The 25808-nt window shown below is 39.0% G+C and overlaps 1 protein-coding gene across 1 annotated transcript; it reads left to right on the top strand.

Moving 5' to 3' along the window:
- On the top strand, window positions 1-25736 carry LOC111567705 (nardilysin-like). Its single transcript, XM_023268981.3, has 31 exons — window positions 1-197; window positions 1836-2055; window positions 3019-3100; window positions 4308-4461; window positions 6542-6615; window positions 6799-6894; window positions 7093-7215; window positions 9416-9473; window positions 10225-10298; window positions 10833-10902; window positions 11176-11253; window positions 12663-12783; window positions 15579-15637; window positions 15985-16039; window positions 16166-16270; window positions 16710-16833; window positions 17141-17227; window positions 19619-19738; window positions 19864-19915; window positions 20274-20424; window positions 20543-20670; window positions 20833-20995; window positions 21209-21240; window positions 21479-21617; window positions 21751-21798; window positions 21897-21949; window positions 22437-22520; window positions 22750-22840; window positions 23081-23197; window positions 24719-24808; window positions 24897-25736. The coding sequence occupies exons 1-31, from the start codon at window positions 1-3 to the stop codon at window positions 25116-25118; spliced, it is 3267 nt and encodes a 1088-aa protein (XP_023124749.2). The 3' UTR covers window positions 25119-25736.
- Window positions 25737-25808: the final 72 nt, after the last annotated feature.

Consider the following 25808-nt stretch of genomic DNA (forward strand, 5'->3'; position numbering starts at 1 on the left):
ATGCCGCAAACAAACAAGTCCAGAAACGCCCCGACTTCTGACTCCTGGGGCTCCTCTGTGCAAGGCGGAGCCTCGGCGAAGGACACGGAGCCGGTGTCACGGCGGGAGACTGCGGGGGAGGAAGGAGGAGGTGAGGGAGAGGACAACGTGGGAGACAGCGAGATCATCAAGTCACCCAGTGACCCCAAACAGTACAGGTAAAGATCTCCTCCACTGCACAGCTCAAATCCAACAAGCTGCTGCTATTCTCAGGAATGTTTACGTTAGACATCAACAGATATGATGGTTAAGTGCACATTTTACATTTATGCTTATACTGTTTCTATTTTTGTTTATATTTGTAGGAAATTTTTCTACTTTTGTTTGCCTATATATTTTGTACTGTTTATATTTCTAAGACTTTGAATGGAAATAGCTGTAACAGAAGCAGTTTACCCTCTGGGATCAATAAAGTATTTCTGATTCTGATTTTTCAGACACCGATTATTGTTGATCAAGAAGGCTGGTAACTAATATTTGAAACTGATGTACATTTAATGTAATGTTTGAATACCATGTGAAAGCAGGGAAACTGTCATTCATGACTTGACATCTTCATTAATAAGGGTGACTATCACTGACTATGTAAACTAGAAACAGAGTGATTAAATTAGGATGCTCTCCTCTGTTCATATGAGATCGACTGAGATTGATCAGTTTGTCCCCTGGAGTGCTTCTCTATTTTCTTAATCTTTTATTGATCTATCTGTATTGCCCACTAAGGTCCATATCTTAATATTAATATTCTTGTTTTCCAGACTCTATTTCAGGGTATTTTGTAGCTGCCTTCTAACTAGACTGACATGGGGTTTCCAGAGCTGATGCAGATGCCAATTATTTTTACTCAGGAAAGGCTGATGACCGATATTTGGGTCCATTGTACATCAATTGCAATGTTACTGCAGTCACATCTGCTGTTCTTCTCTATTTTCTTAATATTGCACTGATCTGTCACTTTTATTGTCCACTGAAGTCCACATCTTCGAGCATTAATAATTATTGTTTTCCAGACTGTGTTTCAGGGTAATCTGTGGCTGCTTTTTAACTTAGCTCTTAGCTGTTAACATGGCCTTACACACCGTGAGAGTAGCTAGTGTCCTGGTTTCTGGCAACAGCCTGTGTTTCTTGTTCAGTTTTTGCCATCTCTGCTTGAGAGACATTTCTGAGACCACAGTGTGATTACAGACAGAGAGAGGAGGCTGTATCAGATCTGAAGTAGTGCATTTAATTTATCAATCATCGACCAATAAAAATAACAATATAGATAATCGGAAAAATGCCAAATATCTGCCACGATAATTGACCAGGCTTATAATAGGTCTATCTCTAATTTAAATTATGCATTATACTGTAGAGCTGATTTATCTTCTCTATTGTGTAGATTATTCTCAGTCATAGTTATTAATAGGATTTTTTTTATTACTATGAAACGCATCTTGGAATGTTGTTTCCTCTTTTCTCATGAAGTGCTGAGAAAATGACCCAGATCCACTAACCCAAATCCAAAGATGATATCATGCCTCTCTTCCAGCTGGATCAGAACAATATTATTGTAGTCTGATGGGATGATTTCGTGCTTAAAGCACACCCCAGTGCCTCAGGCCTCTTTGGGCATAGAAAGAAAATTTGCTGTGAAAAAGCTTAGAAGAAGGGAGGCTCAAAGGGTATAAGATGCAGTCTGCAAAATGATACTTGATTTAACAGCCTTTTCAAAATAAGAAAAAGCAATGAAAGTTGTGAAACTACAAAGATACAGTGGAGTTTCTCAAAGTCTAACATGCCGTCTCACCTTTCAGGTATATCGAGTTAGACAACGGGCTGCGAGCTCTGCTCATCTCAGACTACAGTGGACCAGCAGAAGGTGAAGATTCAGATGAAGACGATGAAGGTGAAGAAGAAGAGGAGGAAGATGAGTCTGGAGAGGAAACTGAGGAAGACGACGAAGACAGAGGCAGCGATGATGATGAAGATTATGATCATGACGGAAAAAATAAGAAAGGAAATGCAGAGAAACAGGTACTGCAAAGAAGTTCTAATATAGAGCTCCATTGATGTCTTAACTAATGTCACAAAAGAAGGCACCAATACTTGAGTCATGTTGAAACTACATAAATTTATGCTGAAATCAGATACAAAACCAAATTAACACATGACAGCACAAACTGGGAACTATATAAATAGACTTTTAAACACCTCAGTGAACAACATTCAGTGGAACTCTTTTACTTTTTCATGATCACAAGTGACAGACACAGCATTTTAACATCACATGACTTAACTTTCAATTATCATTATTCCGACTGATAAGAAAAATGAATCATCTGACTAAGAAGACAGATGAAAAATAGCCCCTGCTGCCTGCTTTCAGTACCCCAGAGGGCTAAGATTGTTCTTCTGTTTTGCTTTATGCCTGCTGGCATCGGGGAAAGTTATTTTTTTTTCCCTTTATCTTTTAGTTAAAATGACTGACATTTATGATATTGTGCCGCCACGCTTGGATGGTGATGGCAAGAACAGCATGCATGCTGCTATCTTTATTGAACCGAGTCGGTGATTAATCGCCCTCATGCATGAATCATGCATCAATAATAGCCTAATTTTACGCATGATCCATGATAATGAAGATACAGAAAAATAGAAATGCATAGCAGGATTTGTTTGTCCAAGTCTCAATACTTTCTGAATTCCTAAACCTCTCTGCAAACCTTCCGCTTGGTTCTCAGTTGTTCCTGCAGTCATTTTTTGTCTATAAAAAAGTGCATGTAATTCTACAAAACAGGATAATTCTCTAATTTTTTAACATATATTATTTAAACTTTGCCATGGATTAGGTGCTCTAGTGTGTTCAAATGGAATTGCTCCAAATCTATAGTGTCCATGTTCATTGTTATTAAGGAATCCTCAACATTAGACTTTGTTGAAACTTGTTCTTGCAGTGCATCATCAGACTCAGAAATGACTTGATATCCTGTGTTTCAGTCTGCAGCAGCGCTGTGTGTAGGTGTGGGCAGCTTCAGTGACCCCAGCGACCTCCCTGGCCTTGCTCACTTTCTGGAGCACAGTAAGTAATTATTTCAAGAGAGTCAAGACGTTCTTTGGAAAAGTATTCAGCGTCTTTCTGTGGTTTGCTCATCACTCCGATGCCCATTTTTGAATGCATTTCAGGTGTAGTGTGTTTTAATTATTTAGTGTGCCCCCTTAGCCTGTTTTGTCTAGTTTCGTATCATTTTAATAATATGTGACATGTCCCAGAATATCGCTCTCTAAGGGCCTGATTTACTCACTGTGGGGCCACAAAAATGAGCTTTTGGGCTCCTTTTGACCCATTTTTCCTCCTGTTCTCTGTGCGTCTAACTCGCTATTTAGTTCACACGGCAGATAACACTAAGTAATCTCTAGGCACAGTAAACAACTATAGTTTGTTTTACCGCAGTTCATTTCGATCATTCACAGCTAAAAACAGATAAACAATGAAATAAGAAAATGATTTTCATGTTTTAAATCAAGATCCCTATGTAAGAGAGAGCCTCAGGATGTTGAAATGAGGCAGGAAAACAAACTTCCAGATAATTAATTACTCCAACCTAATAACACAGATTTAATGTGAGACTTTGGGAGCCTGTGGGAGTCTGCGGCTGGTGTCCACTTGGCCTCGCTGATAATTCAGACCTGCTCCTCTCTGAGAGAAGTTAGGCATGAGCTCACTGCAAGACAACAACACATTTTCCAATCACAAAAACGCTAAACTTGCACAAAGTGCCTCATATCTTCTGAATTGCAGACTGCTGTATTGATGCTACTCTCAGCAGAGAAATTGTTAGCTGTCTCCTCTGCCGATGTGATTGTTGAACATTGCTCCTAAATGATCAGCCGGAAAGGAAACCCTTGTTCATTCTCATAGTCTGTCATCGAAACCCTCACCAAATGCTCACAGGACTATTTAGAGCTATTTTTTACAACTTTATCTGAGACTAAGCTATCAAGTTCTGTTATGACTGCGCTAGAAATATGATGCCAAACTGTCTGTGTTTGGCTCATTGTCCACACAGATAAGAAAATCACAAACGCAAGCTGTGCTGCTGTAATGGATTTCTCCTTATATATTCCTTGATATTTTTGATGCACAGTTCTCTTCTCTTCTCTTCTCTTCTCTTCTCTTCTCTTCTCTTCTCTTCTCCTCTCCTCTCCTCTCCTCTCCTCTCCTCTCCTCTCCTCTCCTCTCCTCTCCTCTTCTCTTCTCGCTCACTGTTTTCCCCGTTGTGTCCCAGTGGTGTTCCTGGGCAGTGAGAAGTACCCCTCAGAAAATGGCTTTGATTCTTTCCTCAAGAAGCATGGCGGGAGCAACAACGCCACCACTGACTGTGAGAGGACCATCTTCCAGTTTGACGTTCAGAGGAAAAGCTTCAAAGAGGCTCTTGACAGGTGAGAAAGGCTCAGAGGTGGTTTTTTTTTTGTTGTTGTTGTTTTTGGAGAATTTGCCTTTGAGAGAGAGACTTCTTCTTCTGCTTCTTCTTCATGTGGTTGTTTCTTTCTTCTCCTCCTCCCTTCTCTTTTGTCTCTTCTTTTTTTTCTACCTGCCAGGTTTCCTCCTGGTAAAAGGGAGTATTTCCTTGCCATTGTCGCCTTAGTGCCTGATCTAGGGGGTTTAGACTGTAGATTCTTTAAGGCATCTTGAGACAGTTTTGATTGTTTTTGCACTATATAAATAAAGCTGAATTGAATTCGTAAGAGCTGTCACATGAGTCACAGAGGCAAAACAGAGAAGTAGAAAACAGAGAAAATAAACTTAAAAGAAGAATTGGTTAAAATTAAATCCAGTCCAATCCATAGCCATCGGCTCTGTAAGCAGACACTCACTCACAAGCTGCAACACAACTTATCAAATTACTGTTTTAGAGCAGCTAATGATGCCAGTGTGTAAATGTTAGTATCACTTTGTTTTTATTCACACTTGTTGGCATTCATAGATGTAAGAGTAAGTGAGAAGTATCTGATCAAGCTAACTTATTTAGCCTCATCTTATTGGCATGCAGTTTTGTAATTAGATGTACATTATATTGTGTTCCAAATAAAAATGTGTTCAATAACAATAGAATCTTGTTTTGTCTCAACTCAGACCTGAAGTAGAGTGTTTTCAGATTGCGTAGATGAGCCATATTCCTCAATTTACCCATTCTTTCTATTTTTCACGTTATAAGAAATAAAGTTATTACGATATAACAAGAAATGTTTCACCATATGAAAAGATAAATAGTATATTGTTATAACCAGTAAGATTCATTGCTATGCCATAAGTTTGCATGCTGTTATATTGTAAAAATATCTTGTAATAACATGAAAATCAGTATTTTCATGTGAAAATATCTTGCTGTAGCATGTCAAACGCCATGTTATAGTGTCAAATATCAAATTGTGTTGTAACTTGGAACATTTTTTGATATAGCAAGATAAATAGTATATTAATTCAACAAGAAATTTAGCTGTTTTAACATAAAAAGCTCGTATGTGGTAATAATGTGAAGATGTCTTAAAGTTATAACATGAAAGTATGTTGTTATAATGTGAAAAAACAACATGTCATAAGGTGAAATATCTTGTTGCACTATAACAAACATCATGATGTAACATAAAAATATTGTGTGATACCATGAAAAGCGATGTTATAACACAAAAATGTCTTTATATAAGGTCCAAAAACTGTGCTACAAACTGAAAATGTCTTATATTGGTAAAAGAGTAATGTTACAGCTTGAAAATATGTTATTACAGGAAAAGATGTTGTTATAATGTGAAAGCATCCTGATATAATATGAAAGATTTTGTGTTATAATCTGAAAATATCTTTTTATAATTAGAAAAAGATCTTGACATGACTTTGAAATGTTCACATTATGATGTAAAACAAATCCATGTATCTTTTTCTGTCAGGAAAACAACAATCTTACTTTCAGTTCTAAAGCCTCATATATTAGCAGCATAAGCTTTGTCGGATGCAGAATTCTCTCCTTACTGAGCAATTATAACTGAGCTAATTTTAAACCTAAAAACCGCTGGCACAGCTGGGGTTACACCACATTCTGTGCTCCGTCAGATTCTGTGACATGATTAGGAATTTCAGCTATACTTATGCTCACTGCTTATTTCATACAGACACAAATGCATGCTTTGTTTTGAACAACTTAATGCTTGCATCGCATTTGAATGCATTTGGTTTACTGTATAATCTGTGACTCTGTATGAATTCTGTGTGTGCATAAAGTAGGTGATGTGAACTGAGGTATGATAAAATGATTACAGATGCAAAACAGCTGAAATTCATATTCGGGTCTCAGATTCTGGAGATTATAGTGTAGGTCTTGTACCAATGATGTGTATCAGCAGACTCAGACAAATATTACAGTCAGTCAGTCACTGTTCTGCTCTTGTCTGATGTGTATCAGTGTCCATCTGATTACGGCATGTGGCCTCTGATTATGTCCTCTCCGTCTTCTCTCCCTCTTAGGTGGGCGCAGTTCTTCATCTGCCCCCTGATGATCCGAGACGCCATCGACAGGGAGGTGGAGGCCGTTGACAGCGGTGGGTCTCGGCGCCTTTTGTGCGTCACTGCTGCATTCTGTGAAGTTAAATATCAGCTGCTGCATTTCGAGTCAAACCTTTTATCAGCTGCTGCATTTTCCTCACGCAGCTCTTTTGCACGCCATCGATCCTCATCGTTTTCTGCCATCTTACCTTTTTCCTGTCTCTCCCTTGGTCTGTCAGAGTACCAGCTGGCTAAGCCATCTGACTCCTCCAGGAAGGAGATGTTGTTTGGCAGTCTGGCCAAACCTGGACACCCTATGGGCAACTTCTGCTGGGGTGAGTTGGTAAACACAACCGCTGGGACACATAATACACACAGGGCCTCCTTGGCCTATGTTCAACAATAACAAACAGGAGTGCTGAAACCGACGCCAAGTTACTTTTCTTGCTGATATCCTTCCATTTGTAAACCCTCTTTCTTCTGTGGTGTTTAATAATCGTGCTGAATTGATTGTTCACTTGTGTCAACACCAGGGAATGCACAGACACTGAAGCAGGAGCCCAAGAAGAAGAAGATCAATGTCTATAAGCGGCTGCGTGCCTTCTGGAAAAAACACTACTCTGCCCACTACATGACGCTGGCTGTGCAGTCAAAAGGTCAGAAAAATCTATCCAATTTATTAGACATCAAGAACCAGCTGATTAACAGATAGACAGAAATGTAATTGATTTCAGTAATTTCATACACGGAAATGAACTGATTCACTGAAAAAGCAATCTGTAGATTAATCAAAAATTAAAACTATCATTAGCTCTAATAAGGATCTACTTCATCTATGTTCAGCCAACTGTAGATAATCATTCTCAAACCAGCTCAAATTGCTGTATCACCCAAAACAAAGTCAGACACAAAATATCTAACACATTTTCAGAGTTTTCACAGAAAATATCACACAGCTAATTAAGTACCGCACACAAGTAAAATGATGACAAGTGTTGGCATTTGTGCTGAGAAACATCCTTGTGAAAGAGCTGAATTATTGGTCCTCTGTTTAAGTCGGATTCTTCCTTGTTTCAACCTCTACTATTTGATGAAAACTCTTTTAGTAAACAGTGATGCAAAGATGTAACAGTGATAACACATCGCAGTAAAACAACAAAAATATCTGTGTATAGATATATAACCAGCATCTCAGTGTGAACGATGTGCAATAAAACATTAATGAACAAGAAAAAGGAAAAAATAATGGCATGTAAATGTTTTCTTTCATGTAAGATTTTATAATTGTCATGAAAATGCCTTTGGTTAAAAGCAAGGGTAGGCAGAAATCTCGAAAAAAAAATTCCCACTGGACAAACGCACGCTTCAGATGCACAAAAATGTGGCTTCACTGTGCAGCTCTAACACCCCTGAAACCACTGCTGGGTATATTAATTGGTAAAAAAAAAAGCTTTTCTTTCAAAGGTAAAGCAGACCTGAAATGCTTAGAAAGGGCAGCAAAACTTTCCTTATTAAGTTGTAAGTTGTAGGTTTTTGGCTGTCGATATGGCGATAACTGTGACTTCTGATTCCAAAGGCAATGCATTTTAAAAGCACCTGCCTGTTTCAAATGACTCAATCACTGTGGGCCAGAAAACTCACAAAAAGAGAAACCTTTTTTTTTTCTTTTACAGCATGATCAACCAAACCGGCCTCATCATTATGTCACATTGCTTTATTAAAGCTGCATTTGGCAAAAAAATAAGGACATTTCTAAGTGACCCCAAACTTTTGAACAGTAGTGTATGTATAAGCATCATTTAGTAGAAACTTAGCAGAAACTGAGTTGGCAATATTTGTCACAAACCTGTGGGCCCGTAAAGCCCTTTGAAATGAAAGCAGCTTATCTGTCCAAGAGAAAAACAGCAGACTCAGAATCTAACTTAAGGCTGATGCAGTTGCAAAGTTCACTCTATTTCCTTTAGTATTCTTGCCATCCCGCCAATACTGACCTGTTTCATTGCATTTATTTTAAGAGTATCTTTCAGACTCTTTTTAATAAGTCTCTTTTGAGCTACTTTGCTGTGTAGATGGCAGTTGCAAATTCTGGAATAGCAACTTTTCCTGCCGGATTTTCTGTTGATTCATGCATGCTCATCTGCATTTGTAAAACAGCCAATAGGAAGAATCTCATTCTTTTCAAACACCTGTGATTGGCAAAAGTCTGTCATTAGGGGCTGCATTTTCTAAAGCCTAAAAACAGGCACAGAAAGTTAGTTTCCTTTCCACCCACTGTAATTACAATATTCTGAAAAGTTATTGTAGTATTTCTGCCCAGTGACACCAGAACAATTCTGCCTACCCCAGCTTTAAAGAAGAATGTCAGTTCCCATTGGGATAAATTATTGTGCAAAGAATAATGCTCAAAAATATGCATGCACCATTTTGTGTGAATTTAATAGAAATTCCACTTACAATTAAATGTCAAATTGCAGAATATCATGCAATACTTTGAATAGTTATTGCAGAACAAATGCTTGTAAACGGACGTCTGCCACCTTAGAAATACAAACTGGCCTTAAAGAGCAAAATAATGTTTATTTATACAGCTTTATTGTTTGTGTACATTATTAGCAATGTGTAAAACTTCCTGTATTTTCAATTAATGTTGAATCATAGTAATAGAAGTGAATCTGTAGAGTAGCACATTTTATGCAAAGGGTATTTAAGGGAAAAATGTAGTCACTGCTGTAGATGCGTTGAACCAAGTGTTCTGCATTTGCACTGAATTCACCCCAGAAATATGAGTTTTCAGTCAGAATTACTGAGACACACTCAAGGTCTAATTTATCCTCCTTCACTCGGTCTGTCCTTTAGAGAAGCTGGACACTCTGGAGGAGTGGGTGAGAGAGATCTTCAGCAAGGTGCCTAACAAGTGAGTATCGCAGAAGAGTCTCTCAGTCACTGTGATGAGGTGCTGCCGCTATATAGATTGAGTCTCAATATCTTTTGCTCAAATGTAAATGTCAAGCCTTCCTCCACCTCGTTCCCTGCTCTCTTCATCTCTGACATATTGTTTTTTCTCTCCAAAATGATACACCTGAAAAGGATCATTTGTCCCCAAAGTCGAGCTGAATTAGTGTTTTCTTACAGAGCTGCACTTCTGTTTGCTTTATGAGTCAGTGCAGCATTTCTTTCAGAAAATCAACATGCATGTCACTGTTACATGAAAACCACATAACGGATTTCATTTCAATTAAGGGATTACATGCATATGTATGGGCTGATGAAATTCCTTGCATCTCTGCTTATGAAATCATCTTGAGTGATTTTAACTCTTTCAGATTAGCTACATTCATTTTCATCAAGCTCAAAATAGATGAAATGTGAACATATTAAGCCTGACAGTAATAATGTGCTCCTTCTGTGAAGTGTAAACAATAAGTGAAGACAGCCCCAACTACTACTTCTTGGAACTTTTTTCATTAGCTCTTATTAAAAATACTAAGTTCAGCTACAGTACAACAAATGTTTTCACCCTCATTTTGTGAATAACACAACAACGTAGATTTTTACAAATATGCGAAGAATTAGCCTCAGTTTAAATCACATTTAGTGACATCTGCTCACATATTGCTAATGTTTAATTGACAGTCATTCTCCTAATTCTGTTTTTGTCTATGCAGTGGTCTGCCCAAGCCAGATTTCTCTGATATGCCGGATCCCTTTGAAACACCAGCCTTCAACAAGCTTTATCGAGGTACTGATCCACCTTACTGCTTTGTGTCAGAACACATCTGGTGTGCTGCAGTTCACAGCCTATAAATAAGTATGAGGGCTTTGTGAAACTGTTCAAAGAACAGTAAAGTAGAAAAATCTTTTTTTTTTTTTAGACTTTCTTCGAATCTTTGCTTTTTCCCTGTCAATTACTGGATGCCTGCACCTCTTCAGGCCTCTAAAAAGCATTCGTATGTCTGAGCACATCTGTTATACTGCAGCTCCCTGCCCTTTAATAAGTTTGAGGGGTTGTGAGACTGTTTAAAGGACAGTAAAGCAGAAAAAAAATCATGTATTTTTTTAGATTCTCTTCTCATCTTAGCTTTTTTCTTGTCAATTACGGGATGCCTGCACCTCTTCAAGTCTCTAAAAAGCATTCATATAGAACAATCTTAGATGGAAAATGTGTTGTTTGGTTGATCTGCTTAGAATGGGTTAAGAGATGCAAACTGATGAGATGTTGCAGCGACAAGATGCAACGACACGGCGTTTTCTCTGTGTCTCTGTGCATTTGCAGTTGTTCCTGTTAGGAAAGTTCATGCTTTGAATATCACCTGGGCTCTTCCTCCGCAGGAGAAACACTACAGGTGAGCGACATGCAGTAGATACACAGCACGTGTTGTGAACCGCATAAGTGAAGAATTGATAACAGTTGATGCTTTTGTTTCACTTGAGAGAAATTGCATCAAATGCTTTTGTCTTTTTTCCCCTGCCCCTGTCTCCTTCCTGGAGAGTGATGTCTCTTCATATAAACATCGACTTAGACCAGCCAAAAGACACCACACTTTGCCCTGATTGTGGATGGATTGCATCAATGTTTTTTTGTTTCTCTTTTTCATGTTCTTCCCTCCTCTTTTCAGAGTGAAGCCTCTCCACTACATCTCTTGGTTGATTGGCCATGAAGGCACAGGAAGCATCCTCTCAGTGCTTAGGAAGAAGTGAGTGTTCTTGCTTCTGTCTGTTTGTTTTTCTGATTTGAGGGCACTCCAAATCCCAATTAAAAGCTCTTCAGTTTGCTGGGTATACATGAGCTTTTTCTAGCTCTGTGCGAGCCCTGAGTGTTTGAACCCAGTCTTCAAACTGTACACTTTGCCATTCAGCTTGTGATTCGTACGTTCTCATCTCTGGATGTGGTTGTACAAGAGCATTTCAGCCTCTTGTTGCTAAGTGGCAAAGTGATTTGCCAAACCTTGTGCGGTCCCATGACACCAAGAGCCCATCCAGTAGTCCCTTTACCATCAGCACCACTTGGAGCGTTTGATAAAATATTCCTATTTGCTCTGTGTGCCGTTTTCAATTGTTGATAAATGACAGCAGTGAAATTTGAGTGTACTCAGGCTCAATTCCCAGTTGAAACAAACTGCAGAGGCAATAGAGTGGTTGTTTTTATTGAGTTCAAACAATCTCGACATCAAGGGCCAAAAGGCTGGTTTGAAATTGGGCAGTTGTTGTCCCACTCTGTGAAATCGGAGAATGGTCTTTTAGTTTTTCTGTCAATCATATTTGCTGTTTAGAATGCTACTGTTTAGATGCTCTAAATGACCATACCAGCGTTTTTGCAGACTTTTGTACATTTATGCTCTATAGAAACCAATTCAAAAGGTATTTTATTTTTTCTAAATTTGATATGTATTTTTTGTCACACTGCTTTCAGTTCCTTTTCATGCTGTATGAAAGCTTTCAGATATGTAAAACTGGCTTGGTGTGATCCATTGCAGTGATTACTTATGATGCATTGCTACTGTTTGGAAGCCCTGTATGACCATATCAATGTTTTTGCAGTTTTTTGAACATTTGTAATCCATAGAGTTTAAAAGGTACATCTTGCATTTTTTTTGTTTTTTTTTTTTTTTTCAAATTTCCATGTGTATTTTTTCTGCTGCTGCTACTCTCAGTTCCTTTGGAAAACTTTCAGAGATTTAAAACTCGCTTAGTGTGATCCATTGAAATGATTATTTCAAATGCAGTGTGCCTTTATGCAAATAAATGCAAACATTTCATTTTGAAAGACTGCCCTAAGATTCAAGTGTCTGCAAGCAGCTTGTAATTTTAAATGAAAAAAGGCTGTCTACAAGGACGGGCGGACACATAATAGAACAATACATGTAATTTCCTCATTTGGGGATTTTTACAGCTCTGCTCACTGACTGAGCAGGAGCACAGAAGTGTTTGGTAAATTGTCTGCTGGCGTGACCTCCTACTTAATGCCCTGCACATATTTCAGCTCTTAATGTGCATTTGGTTCCAGTTTATGGCAGCAAATGAGTCTTTATCCACACACCTGTTTTAATATCAGTGTTAATTAGCTGGTGTGTGTGTGAGTTCATGTCTGTGTTTGTTTCTGTAGGTGCTGGGCCCTGACTTTGTTTGGAGGAAACAGTGAAAGCGGCTTTGACCAAAACACCACTTACTCCATCTTCTCGATCTCCATCACGCTCACTGATGAAGGTTTCCAAAACTTCTACGAGGTAAAGAAAACTCTCTCAGTTCTCTTTTATTTCTTTTCATTCTAGACAAATGCAAACACTGTGATTCCGGACTGAGCACATCAAATCAATCCGTGGTTTACACACTCGTGAAGTTTGTGGTTGATCATTTGTTGTCAGATCGTGTGAAGTTTGTGGTTGATCATTTGTTGTCAGATCGTAAACAATCATCAAATAACCTTTTTCTTTGTTTTGTTTGATTGTACAACACAGATGTTGAAATGCTGACATGCTGTTCATTTATAAGAATTAATATCAGGCACACAGCAGAAGCTGAAAGTAGGACTCCACTGGCCTGTGTGTTTTTTTTTCACTAATACAACAGGTAATTTCAAGGAAGCAATCTGCCTTATCAGTTACTATGACGACTCTTGTTTTAATCATTGATGGAGTGGGCGATCATTCACTGTTTTCTACTCCTAAGTGCTTAATGGAAACATGTTTCAGTCCACAAACTCATATTGTTATCAGCTGCAGCCTATAAATGTAAAAATAGCCTTGTGAATGTTGTTTGCTTTAATGAAGAACTCTTCATTGTCCTGTCCATTCTGAAAGGAACCTGGATCAGAGGACACTACCGTTTTTTGAATTATAGTCACTTGGGCAGTCAAGTGCAAGCGAAGTTAATGACATACCTTTGGTAATTTGCTTGCTAGAAGTGTACAGCGCAAGGCTCAGCTAGTAACAATGCAGATCAGATGCATCAGAGTAGTAGATATGTGGTTGTGTTCAGGGTTGTAACCATCATAGTGAATCATTTTAGTGTATTCACGATTGTTTGGATCAAACTTTTGCTGTTTTTAAATGTGCTTTTCAAAGCTACAGTAGGCAGAAATCTGGGAAAGACAAAGTGCTTGTGTGAAAATATACATGCAAAAATATTCAAGCTAAAAGTCACCATTCAATTGTGGCTTCATCTCATCTGTCCTTGATGAAAAGCTATAGGCTACAGTCTCCCCATCACAGGCTACATTTTCTACAGCCTGAAAATGGAGGCAGAAGGAGGAACAGAAGTCTAGTTTAATCTCATAGTACTTGAAATACAATGCTGAACAATTATGGATTTTTTATTTTTTTTTGCCCAACTACGGCAAAAATTCTGCCTACCTCAGCTTTAAATATATTGATTTGAGCAGAGAGACCACCAGGCTTAAAAACTGGTGCACGCAACAAAAGAAACTCCACTGCAGTTCATAAAATTGCTCCCTCACCATCGACTGTGTATAAAAGACAGGCCAAGCAACCATGACGGCACTCATTTGTTTGTGAACTACTATTTATTAACCGTCAGATTTTGAATTTGGCAATCGACATTTTGGTCGTGAAAACTGGATGTGGCAAATAAAGGCACTATTTGGTAGCAGCTTGCCAATCCTTCTGTATCATAAAACCATACGCTACTGCATTGTCTATTTTAGTATAAATGGGGCCATAATTTACAGAATGAACATCATGCTGTGTTGCAAGAGAATTAAAACTGGAGATTGAGACTATAAACTTGGTAGGAGAATGTTTACTGAGGTAACAGATCAAGGGAAAAGTAGGATCATTTTAACATAGACTTCTATATAATCTGACTTCTTTTTGCAGCTAGAGGAGACGCCCCCTGCTGGCTGTTATCATTTCTACAATGGGTTAGCTTTGCTCAGAGCTTTCGTTTGTGAGCTCATTGTGCAGTACAGCACCATAAAACAACTCTGTCACATAAATGAAACACATTTGAATACCATAAATATATGCTAAACACAGAGCAGGTGCGATAATTATGGAGTTAGTGCCAGCAGCTCACTAACTTATCTTTGCATAAAGACAGGGAACTGGAAAACAGCTAACAGGGTTCTGTCCAAAGGTGACAAAATCCACCTATCTTTGCCTGAGATACTCGTTACTAAGCATGCCCTATCTTGCTTGGTTAGTCAGTGCAAAATCATGGGCTTATATACCTGTTTTGGTCAGACAGTATTTAAAGAAGGAACAGAGTTGGACTTGAAGCCAAGACCAATAACCTTTTCTGTATTCTTCACTGGTTGCCTGGCAACTAGTCTTGGCCAAGAAATAGCCTGGTACATAACCCCACTGTAAACAAGATATAATGTGTTAATTAGTGAGACTGGAGTATTTCCAGCTATTGTGCTAGCTAAGCAAATCGGCTGCTGGCTGCGGCTTCATATTCAGTGTACTGATGTTAGAGTACATGGCGTCAACCTCTCATGAACTTCTGGCATTAAAGTTGAAACTTACAGTCCAATAACCTAGAAACAAAATAAAGTTTTACAATACAAGAGACAGCAAATATACGCCCTTCAAATTTGGCACATGTGAAGTATAGTTTTCTGGATGCTGTTGCACAAATCCATTTCATCCATACCAGTTATAAAAGCTCCACTTGTGTGTTTTCCTCCTACAAACAGATCACACTTGTTTACAGTTAATTAGCATTATTCACTCCAAGGTGAAGAGGATATTTTCATTTGCACATTTCAACCTATAAATGTGGGGGGATTAAGTAGAACATTGGTCTGTTTGATATCTAAATCAAGCCACCTTTCTCAACTGCTTTCCATAGCTTGTTCTAATGACTGTAATCAAATAACTATAATGTGTCAACATGATTGGCAGCTTCGAGTTCAGGATACGTAACAGTGCATGTCGCTTAATTTGTAGAAAAAGGGAAACTTTATTGAAATTCTACTCTCTAAGCATTTTGTTATTTTTTTATTAATATTAAAACTCCTTCAAGTTTGATGTCTAATAAGCTTCTCTGTGGTTTTTAACAGGTGACTCACCTGGTGTTTCAATACCTGAAGATGCTGCAGACACTCGGACCACAGCAAAGGTATTGTCTCACAAACAAGCACACAGTTTCACAAAACAAAACAACGGGGTAGCTTTAGCTGCACAGAAGTAATTTTCTTTTTTTTCATCAAACATAATTTCTATCTTTTGTCTTCCTGGCTTTATTTATACTGTGGAGGAGGAAGTAAATATTGCATTATACAGGATGCTGACAGACTAATGTGTTTGGTCGGCTGTTTGTTTGCTCATTTAGATATTTATAGCTTTATTATTTTTGTTATTGTTGGCAGCTTCAATCTGTCTTGAGGAGTATTGGTGCTTTGACATTAGAGCTTTCGTCTGGGATGACTAAAAACATTATTTCTCTCTGTTTGTTCATACATTCAGAATATATGAGGAGATTCAGAGGATTGAGGCGAATGAGTTTCACTATCAGGAGCAGGTAAGAACTGAAATATCCATGAGCTGCCTGTTTTACAGGCATTTTGGACAAATTGTATTTTAGTATTATGTTTTTGCCAGTCAGATTCTGTGGGATAAAACCTGCATCTGATTTTCTCCTTGTCAGGTTGACCCTATAGAGTATGTAGATGACATCTGCGAAAACATGCAACGTTTCCCTAAAGAAGACTTCCTGACAGGAGATCAGCTGATGTTTGAGTTCAGTCCAGAAGTAAGTAGTTCAGTAGTTCTGGGAGTGAACCACTTTCCGTGTTTTATTCTAAAATGCAGTATTTCCTTTTTTAGAGAAACATGTTAGTGAAACGGGTCACTCAAAAGTGGAAAAAATATAGATTTTTTTTTTCTCCTGTCGGATGTGTTAATGATTTTGTAGCTAACACCTTTATGTGCCAAAAATATATTTCTTACAGTCCTGTCTTCTACCGGCGGATGCTATTTTGTATCAGTCTAATTACGGCTTTGCATATTTTCTGTGATGACAATAACTTCTCTTCAGGTTTTCTGCATTTTATTGTGACTGACAGCTAAAATCGTTCTCACAGAAACAAGTAATTTAGAAAATGAGGTGGGGGGGGGGGGAAATGCTGCCTCTGTCTTTGCTGCAAACGTGACTTTTTTTTTTGGCTGTGTGTGTCTTTCTGTTTGTGTAGGTGATCAGTGCAGCCCTGTCCCTCCTCACCCCAGAGAAAGCCAACCTGATGCTGTTGTCACCAGAACATGAGGGCCAGTGTCCCCTCAGGGAGAAGTGGTTTGACACACAATACAGCGTAGAGGGTGTGTGTGTGCATTTGTTTACTGTCAGTGTAACAGTTCCTTCTTACAATGTAGGCATCCAGTGAAAGCATTGTCTTTTTTCTCCCTTGTGTGGTGATATTCAGCCTGATATAATGCAGAGCCAGCGGCAGAAATGCCAGCATTTATCTCTGTCTTTTAGATGCTGAACAATAGTGTTGGGACAGAATTTAAATAAAGAATGTACAAAACCAATACCTCATTTTTGTTGCGATAAAGCGTTCAGGTCACTCCATTCAACACGGCAAATATTTTTTGTGTGCTAATAGATGTTTAACCTTTCACACAGACATCCAGCAGGAGTGGATGGAGCGGTGGACTGGAAGCCTGGAGCTGAACAGTGACCTCCACCTTCCTGCAGAGAACAAGTTCATCGGTAGGTGAATCAGTTTCTTTGTGCACCAAAAAAAAGTAAGTGGTTTTGAGCCAAAACTCCTGCAAGTACAGTATCTGAAAAGTGCCTAATGAGATGATCATGAACAAGATGTGGTCCAACAGTTTGGACTTTTACTCTCCATTCATCCATCCAGCAAATACAGTAATCAGATATATTGACCAAACTCAGAAGAACAGTGTATTTTGGCAATGCTCCCTTGTTAGTCACTGCTCTAACAGAGGTGTTATAATTCAAGCTCAAGTTTGTGAACTTATCTGCTTGTATCTCACCATTTAGACAGGATTTATTCCTCTGGGGGAGGTCGAGTGATTTTAAACCCGTTTACAGCTCATACACTATGTTCTTCACCCCTAACCTAGATAATAATTACAGCCGCAATTGCATGCTGTTTTCCAGCAAATTTGCCAGTTATCCCATAATTTAACTCTAGTGGAGAGACACTTTGCATTTTAACATTTTGTACTGCATCTTTGTTCCTGAGTTTCATTGGCTCAGCCTGGCGTTTTAACAAGAGGAAAAGTAGAAGAATATGTTTTTAACCTGATAGATGCCTTTTTGATTTTGCTCCTCTACCTTTCTATATTTAAACTGATTTTATGCTTGGTGAGTTATGTATTTAACATAATTTTAGATAATACTCCTCTTCTTGCGGTAGCTGAACTGACATTTAGAAAAACCCATTTAATCTTCCAGACCCCAAAACCTGCATGCAGGCTTGAAAGGCTTGTAATCTTTAAAAAAAAATCGTCAAAATTCCACCATTTATCAAGAGTCAGAAACTGTAAATTTGTGAAGAATTGTCCTTCTGACACCGAATGAACTGCTCATCTGCAGTGCTGTTCCATCTGCAAGTTTACAATCATTATATTTCTTCAAAAATCACTTTATTCTATAAGTCTCATTTCAACATTTTCACTAACAAGATATTGTGAAAAACTAAGCTGTGACCCAACAGTCATGTGACAAAAACCATTTGGTTGATCTGCAGGCTGTGATTACAGACAAGTACAGAAACAAATTTTAAATTGTTACATATCTATAGTATGCATTGTTTTCCAGTATTGGTAGCACCTTTGGATAAATGTTGTAGATGTATATTCCAGCTTTTTCTTAATTTCAATTTTGGTAGAATTAATAATCTAAGAAGCAAAACTTCAGTATTTTTTTTTTATTTTCATGATTTATGGCGTTATACCTACAACTGTATCATGCAATTCAAATGACATTTTGGAGTCGTTGCTACTTCTAGCCATGGTTGTGCTGTTTCCATAGAGGTGCAGGACTTTATATTGCAGTGAAAAATAAGCCTGGTGAGTAAAAATGTGATGGCAGTAAAAATTGCCCAGAAGCTGCTTGGGGATCAGAGGATTAAGTAGTTTAAAAGTTTGTGTTAGTAATTAAATCATAGCTAAATAATTGCAAGTAAATGACACTAGTATTAATACTCAACTGATAGCGTTGTACTTCTATAACTGACGCACTTTCAATGGATAACTACAAACAAAAATGACAGAATTGATGAAGCAGAATTAGACATTGGTTATCTCCTTGTTTCACACTCTTGTGAAAACGTGGTAGCTACATTATCCACAATGCAACTCCAGCCCCAACAGTTTTGTCTGGGGTTCAGGTGTGTTATACTAGCCGCAGCTAATGCAGTCTGAAGTCTGTAGCCTTAGGCAGAGATGAGTAGCCGACTAAAGACATCTGTTCAACTCACTTATTTCTAACTTTGTTTTTTTTTCTTTGTCAAACTTGTGGTCTTCAGCCAATGCTGACTCAAGTGAAGCATTTAATCAGATTTGTGCAGCACCCTCGGGAGCCTTCTCTAGCTTTTTTTCCCCCCATGTGCTGTAGTAATAGAGATCTGTGAACGGACAAAAACAGTGCACTGCCTGTTTAAAGATATTATATTCTAGCTCCTGTATTACACCAATGACCAAAATGTTGTTTAAAACTCACTCTGGCTGACACAAACATTGTTAAGCAAACCCAGTTACATTTGTAGATTGCAGTGATTAAGAAGAGTAGATTAATTAAAGGTCAAGATTTTAACTGGAAATTAAAACACGTGTCAGCCAATTCAGCCTAAACTTCCAGGGCTGACACTTTTTGCCATTGTGTTCTGCTTATCAAACTTTGGACAGCGACAAACCCACACGGCCAGCTTTGCTAAAAGTTGGCGGCTTCACTTATTGGCCCAAGGGTTCTTGAATCATTTATTGGGGGGCAACATCTTTCTCTGTGTTGACAGGCTGCTGCATGTTTATCCCCAAAGTGGACATATTGAATTGTTGAAACTCACATATTATTTATGAAACTGTACCAAGTGCAAGGATGATGAGTCATTGTGTATGTGCATTTGTTTAGCCACTGACTTCACCCTGAAGCCCTCTGACTGTCCAGACACCGAGTTCCCGGTCCGGATAGCCGACAGCGACAGGGGCTGCCTGTGGTACAAGAAGGACAACAAATTCAAAATCCCAAAAGGTAAGCTGTGTGTGAGAGTGTCCTCTTGTACTGTATGCATCAATTAACATGCAAGATGTTTCCGTGAGGATATTTAGTATCATCAGGGTGGTGCTGACATCAGTTTGTCCTTTCTACTGCTGCAGCCTACATCAGATTCCACATAATCTCTCCAGTAATCCAACAATCTGCTACAAAGTAAGTTCAAGCTCAGATATGACCTAGTGAAAGCAATGTTTGTTTTCTGATGTCACCTTTCTTAACATCTGCTTTTCTACCATCCTTTTTTCTTCTCTCATTCACTCTGCCTCCAATTACATGCACCTCTTTGTCTGTTTCATCTCTTCAATGCACCTTTATCTTTCTTTGCTCAACTCCTATTCTATATCCTTGCTTTTATTTTTTTGCCATTCTACTTCCTTTCTATCTTGCCTGTCTCCTGCTGTCTTGTTTCTTGCTGTCTATCCTCCTTTTCCCCCTACATATCACATCCTTCTCCACTGCCTCCCCCTCCCACACCTAATTTCATTTTTCCTTTTGATCTTTCTCTTACTAGTGTGGTCTTGTTTGATCTGCTGGTCAACATTCTGGGTCACAACCTGGCAGAGCCGGCCTATGAGGCTGAAGTGGCCCAGCTGGGATATAAACTGGCGGCCGGTGAACACGGCCTGGCCATCAAGGTTAAAGGATTCAACCACAAGCTGCCTGTGAGTGAACTCATCCTTGGAAAATTGCACACACACACATACGAAGAGACATTTGTGTAATAGGTTTACATGCAATTAGTACGGTATGGCTCTCTTTCGATCACCTTTCTCTCTGTAGTTGCTGTTTCACCTGATCATTGACCACCTGGCTGATTTCTCGGCCTCCCCCAATGTCTTCAGCATGTTCGCAGAGCAGCTCAAAAAAACCTACTTCAACATCCTTATTAAACCTGAGAAACTCTGCAAGTGAGTTGTTTACCCTTTTGTCTCTTTCTGTTTTTCCCTCTTGCCATCTGAGTCATTACCAAGTCTGTGTTGCCTTCTAGTGGTGAAATGTGTGACAGCCCTAACTAGAAATTCTCTCTGTCTCCTTCATTTTCTCTCTTGGCCATCTCTTGTCTTTCTCAGGGATGTGCGTTTGTTAATCCTGGAGCACAGTCGCTGGTCCATGGTGGAGAAGTATCAGGCTCTGACAGCCGGTTTGACCATCGACAAGCTGATGGAGTTCTGCCGGAGCTTCAGGACTGAGCTGTACACCGAGGGACTGGTGCAGGGAAACTTCAGCAGCGCAGTGAGTGGACAGCAGTCGGCTCACAGACAAGCAGACTGATTGGCAATAATATTAGCTAATTGGAATGAATCAGCAGATTTACATGTCTGCACTTGCAGCGTTTGATGCTGAGTGTATTTGACATTGCCCTCGTGTGTTGCTGATTCCCCCTCCTCACCCTCTTTCTCTCCCTTCTCCACCTATTCATTACTCTTTATTGTGTTCCCCCCACAGGAGTCGGTGCAGTTCCTCCAGTATGTCACGGAGTAAGTCGGCTATTACCCTGAATGCACTTCCTAATGAGAACACCATTACTATACAATGAAATAAATTTGTTTGCCACCATGCATAGTAATTCGAATTATCTTCAGTTGTTCAGTTCATGATTCCCTTTTCACCCTCTCCACCTCCTGCTTTCAAACTTTCTTCCTCTTTTCTCTCTCTGCCTCTCCTTTTTACCTTTTCCTTCATCCTCCATTCTCGCCTTTGTGTCTCCTCTGGCAGTAAGTTGCAGTTCTCTAAGCTGCCAGCGGAGGTGCCAGTGATATTCAGAGTGGTCGAGCTGCCTCTGAAACATCATATCTGTAAAGTTAAATCACTGAATAAGGGAGACGCCAACTCTGAAGTCACTGTTTACTACCAGGTACACATCTACAGAACATCAAATCTTTCATTTGTTTAATGGTATTACTTTAATACCCACCAATTTTGCAGAGTATATTTTTTATTCTCACTAATTCACTCCCATTTCTCTCTCTCTCTAAATATTAATCTAGTCTGGCCTTAAGGCTTTAAGGGAGCACACACTGATGGAACTGTTGGTGGTGAGTGTGTACATGTGTAGCTTCTTTTTCTTCATATATTTGCGTTTTCATCCTGTCAGTCCACCTCCACCTCTGACTGAGTTGTTGCTGTTTTTCAGATGTACATGGAGGAACCCTGCTTTGATTTCCTCAGGACCAAAGAGACTCTGGGGTGATTTTTTTTTTTTGGAGTTATGTTTCCATTAACACATCGTATACAACCAAATTTGTAACAACAATGAATCACTGTATGTTTGTGTTGAGCTTACAGTTGCAGGTTTTACATAAAAATTTGCTTTCTACTTAGAAACCTACGGTATTAATTAGCATTTACTTTGTGTTATCTTTATTTATTTTATTCATCAAGTCTCTGTCACTACAATGTATTATTATATCGTTTTCCAAAAGAACAAACCTGTGCAGATCTTGTTAAGAGAACTGGAGGATTTTTGTTTGGTCTGTCTATAATGTACGAGCTAGTAATGTTTAAACTTGTACATACCTTCTCTTGTTACACTGCAGCAGTACTCTGCACATTTAAATTCTAATTTTGTACTTTCCAGACTGGCGCAAAGCATATGTAATGTACCTTTTAATTAAGTTATTTTCTCTGTTCTTCCTCTGATCTCTGCTGCCTTCTTTCATGTCTCTCTCTGCAGATACCACGTCTATCCCACCTGCAGAAACACCTCAGGCGTTCTGGGTTTTTCTGTCACCGTGGCAACACAGGCCACCAAGTTCAAGTGAGTCTGCAACACAATCGTAACCTTTAATTTGCCAAAAGCAAGATACAATTTATCTTAGCCGCTTTCCCAAAACCAAGGTGTAATCTGTCTTACTGTTCGCCCAAACCCAAGCTACAATTTATCTATGTGGCCCTGGAAAGAGAAGCGAGCGGAACTGATAAATGACTAAAGGAATCAAATACGCCCCAAAGCCTATTATATATCTCTTACCTCTCATCTCTCGCAGCACCGAGCTGGTGGAGTTAAAGATTGAAGAGTTCTTGGCTTCGTTTGGGGAGACGCTCAATGCACTGACTGAGGAGGCCTTTAATACACAGGTATGTGTATTATTTTGTGTAGTTGTGAGTTCCCTATTGTCACCAAGAAGTTATAGCAAATGATACATATTGAAAAAGTTTTAAAAATGAAAAAAGTTACTTGGTACATTAGTAACACATTCCCTAATCCTGGTAAGACACAGATTCACATATAGATCTCCTGTTGTATTTTATAACTGTTATATAAGAAGAAGAATGTGTTCAAACCCTGATTTTTGAACATGTGTGTGTTTTATACAGGTGACCGCTTTAGTGAAGCTGAAAGAGTGTGAGGACACACACCTCGGCGAGGAGGTGCACAGGAACTGGGCTGAGGTGGTTACGCAGCAGTATGTATTTGACAGACTCTACAGAGAGGTGAGAGCAACACAGTCATTTACACACACACAGAATGTGTATATTTCCTCTTTATCCCGTTTATTTCCTGACTTCCATGTAGAGATATTCAGTTTCTGTTCGATATGAGTACATTCTTTATCTTCTTTTAAAACTTTGACTCCCCTCACTACCTTATTCTTTTCGATTCGCCCCAACTTTGTCATTTATGTTTCATCAAACACACAAATCACACCTAAACAATAGTTTTAAGTGCCATTCTTGTTGAATACACACTATACAGTGGACCACCATTCTGTATAACTTGCTCCTAATGCTGCAAATAACTAAAGTAAAATAGATGAGAATATTGCATAAGGAAAAAAATGGCATAAGTAGCAAGCAGTAAATTTAACACATATACCACAGGATGGACAGTAAAGTCAGGTAGACAATACAGAGTTCAGTGGTGTAAATTAAATTCATTTGTAACCTTTTTGACCTTTGTAACCAGAATATTAAACAGCAGCCAGAAATACTCAGAGGTTACAGATTGTGCTGCAGGAAGAAAAACACACACTGATTGATGCCTCTGGCCGATCGTTTAGTTGATTATTAGTCTGTTTTTAATTTATTACTCTTTTGATTGTTGTGTTTAATTATGCGTACTTTTATTTTTGTATACAGTTTTTTGCCTTGTCTGCTGCTGTTGTGTACTCACGTGTCACGCTCTGTAGCGTAGAAGTCGATCTGTCTCTTTATCTGTCTTTCTGTCTTTCTGTGTCTCTGTCTCTCTGTCTGTCTGTCTGTCTATCTATCTTCATCATCACCAAAACCATCTTAGAAAAGCTAAAGGAAACCAGGGGATATCGGGTGACTGCTAACATTGCATTTGGTTTGAAAATTCTATCAATTATGCAGTCGAGGGCCTGGTGTTCATATTAGTGCTGCTTTCAGTCAGGTCAAACTTTAACTCTGTCTGGATCAGCTTGAACCCACTGTGTAAAGCCATAAAAGACAGATAAGGAAATCTTTCTTTTCTGTGTAGCGTGGACTTGAATCACTGTATAAAGAGAGGTTTAATGTTAGTTTGAGGAGAGGGCATTTGTTCAACTGCGCAATTAAATTCGATGATTTAACTGCACACCTTTCTCTTTTGTTTTAGCTTTTTAACAAATAAACAGATGGGCAAAATGTCCACAAACACATAATTACAATGATATAGTCTACAAAATAAGAGCATGAGTAAAAACAGATTCAAAAAATTAGAGCATACAGAAAGTTGAAAAATTGTGTAATATAAAAAAATACGGAGTATTATCCAGAATGTTCTGATGACACACAATGCAGCATCTTCCCAAAGTTCTATAGTTAGTCTTTGCTTTCCTTTGTATTTTTTAGTTCTTTTGAGAGACACTACCAAAGCAATAAATCACTGAGAAGGCTAAAATGCATTATAGAAGAAGTACAGAAGACTTTAAAAAACATTGTCAACAATAAACCACATTATGTCACATTTCCAGTGAATGGTATGTGTGTTCCCATTTATTTGTGTCTCTTAAGATCGAGGCTCTGAAGCAGATGACCAGAGCAGAACTCGTCTCCTGGTTCCAAGAACATCGTGGACAAAATTGCCGCAAACTCAGTGTGCATGTGAGCTTTGTTCTTTTTCCTTCAATCTTCTCTCTCTACATTTATCCACATATATCAATAAACTTAACACACCCCTGTCTCCTTAAAGGTGGTGGGATTCGGTGCTGAGGAGAATGATGAGGATGGTGGCGGTAAAAAACAAGGAGAAGAAGGCGAAAAGGGGGATATAACTGGCTCTACTTATGGGGAAGTGTCTAAGCTCACTTTCCTTCCCACCTCACCCAAGATGGCGGGAGCCGTCGCCATCATGGACATCCCTGCTTTCACTAAAGACCTGCCCCTCTTCCCCTACCACAAGATCCTCGAATAAACTTGTGCTCAGACTTTGAGACAGACACATGGCTGAGCTGTGCCTTTTACTGAGCCACGTTCAGAGACTCAGCCTCATTAGAGATGCAGACACTTAATATGTGTTGATGGAAGGTTAAAGCAGCTTTGGCTCCTTTCTGGACCTTGATTCTGTCTCGGGGGCCCAGCTGTAGATTTTACCGACACTGTGTGCATAAGCACATCGCCTGGGAGTGATTATAGAGTTTTCTTGCAGCTAAGTGTTAGTCTGTTCCACTATCTCACACTGAATTATTTTATATCCTCAGATCAGGAGAGTGCAAAGCGCTCTCTCATTCCCTCTACCCCAAATTGACTCAGAATATTTGACTCAAACTCTCATTGATTGAGTTCTCTGAGCTCTGCTGCTGTTACAACTTAATCCCTGTCCTCACTGATTTTTGCATTGCCGTTTTAATGCCATTTAAAACACAAGTTAACTGTGAACACTGTGGAATTGTTGTCGTTTGAACTCCAGTTATGTGAATTTGAGTGATTGTGTGCTGGATTTCATGCTCTGGTGTGCGCTACGGTTGTCGGATGGCTTGGATAGTGCAGTGGTATGAAAATGTGAAAAGAAATAAATCAGTTTGTGATGAGATGAGTGGATCAATGAAGCAGTTTAAGTTGAGTTCATGTGGTTTTTCTTGGGGCATTTTCTCCACCAGCTCAT

This window comes from Amphiprion ocellaris, chromosome 20, assembly GCF_022539595.1.
Source record: "Amphiprion ocellaris isolate individual 3 ecotype Okinawa chromosome 20, ASM2253959v1, whole genome shotgun sequence".
NCBI lineage: Eukaryota > Metazoa > Chordata > Actinopteri > Pomacentridae > Amphiprion > Amphiprion ocellaris.

Bases quoted from the DNA above. Each gene is read 5' to 3' on its own strand.
- LOC111567705 (XM_023268981.3), top strand. From the start codon at position 1: ATGCCGCAAACAAACAAGTCCAGAAACGCCCCGACTTCTGACTCCTGG. The intron at 15,638-15,984 runs GTATTGTCTCAC...TCATACATTCAG, and splicing joins ACACTCGGACCACAGCAAAG to AATATATGAGGAGATTCAGA. The intron at 20,671-20,832 runs GTGAGTTGTTTA...TGTCTTTCTCAG, and splicing joins AAACCTGAGAAACTCTGCAA to GGATGTGCGTTTGTTAATCC.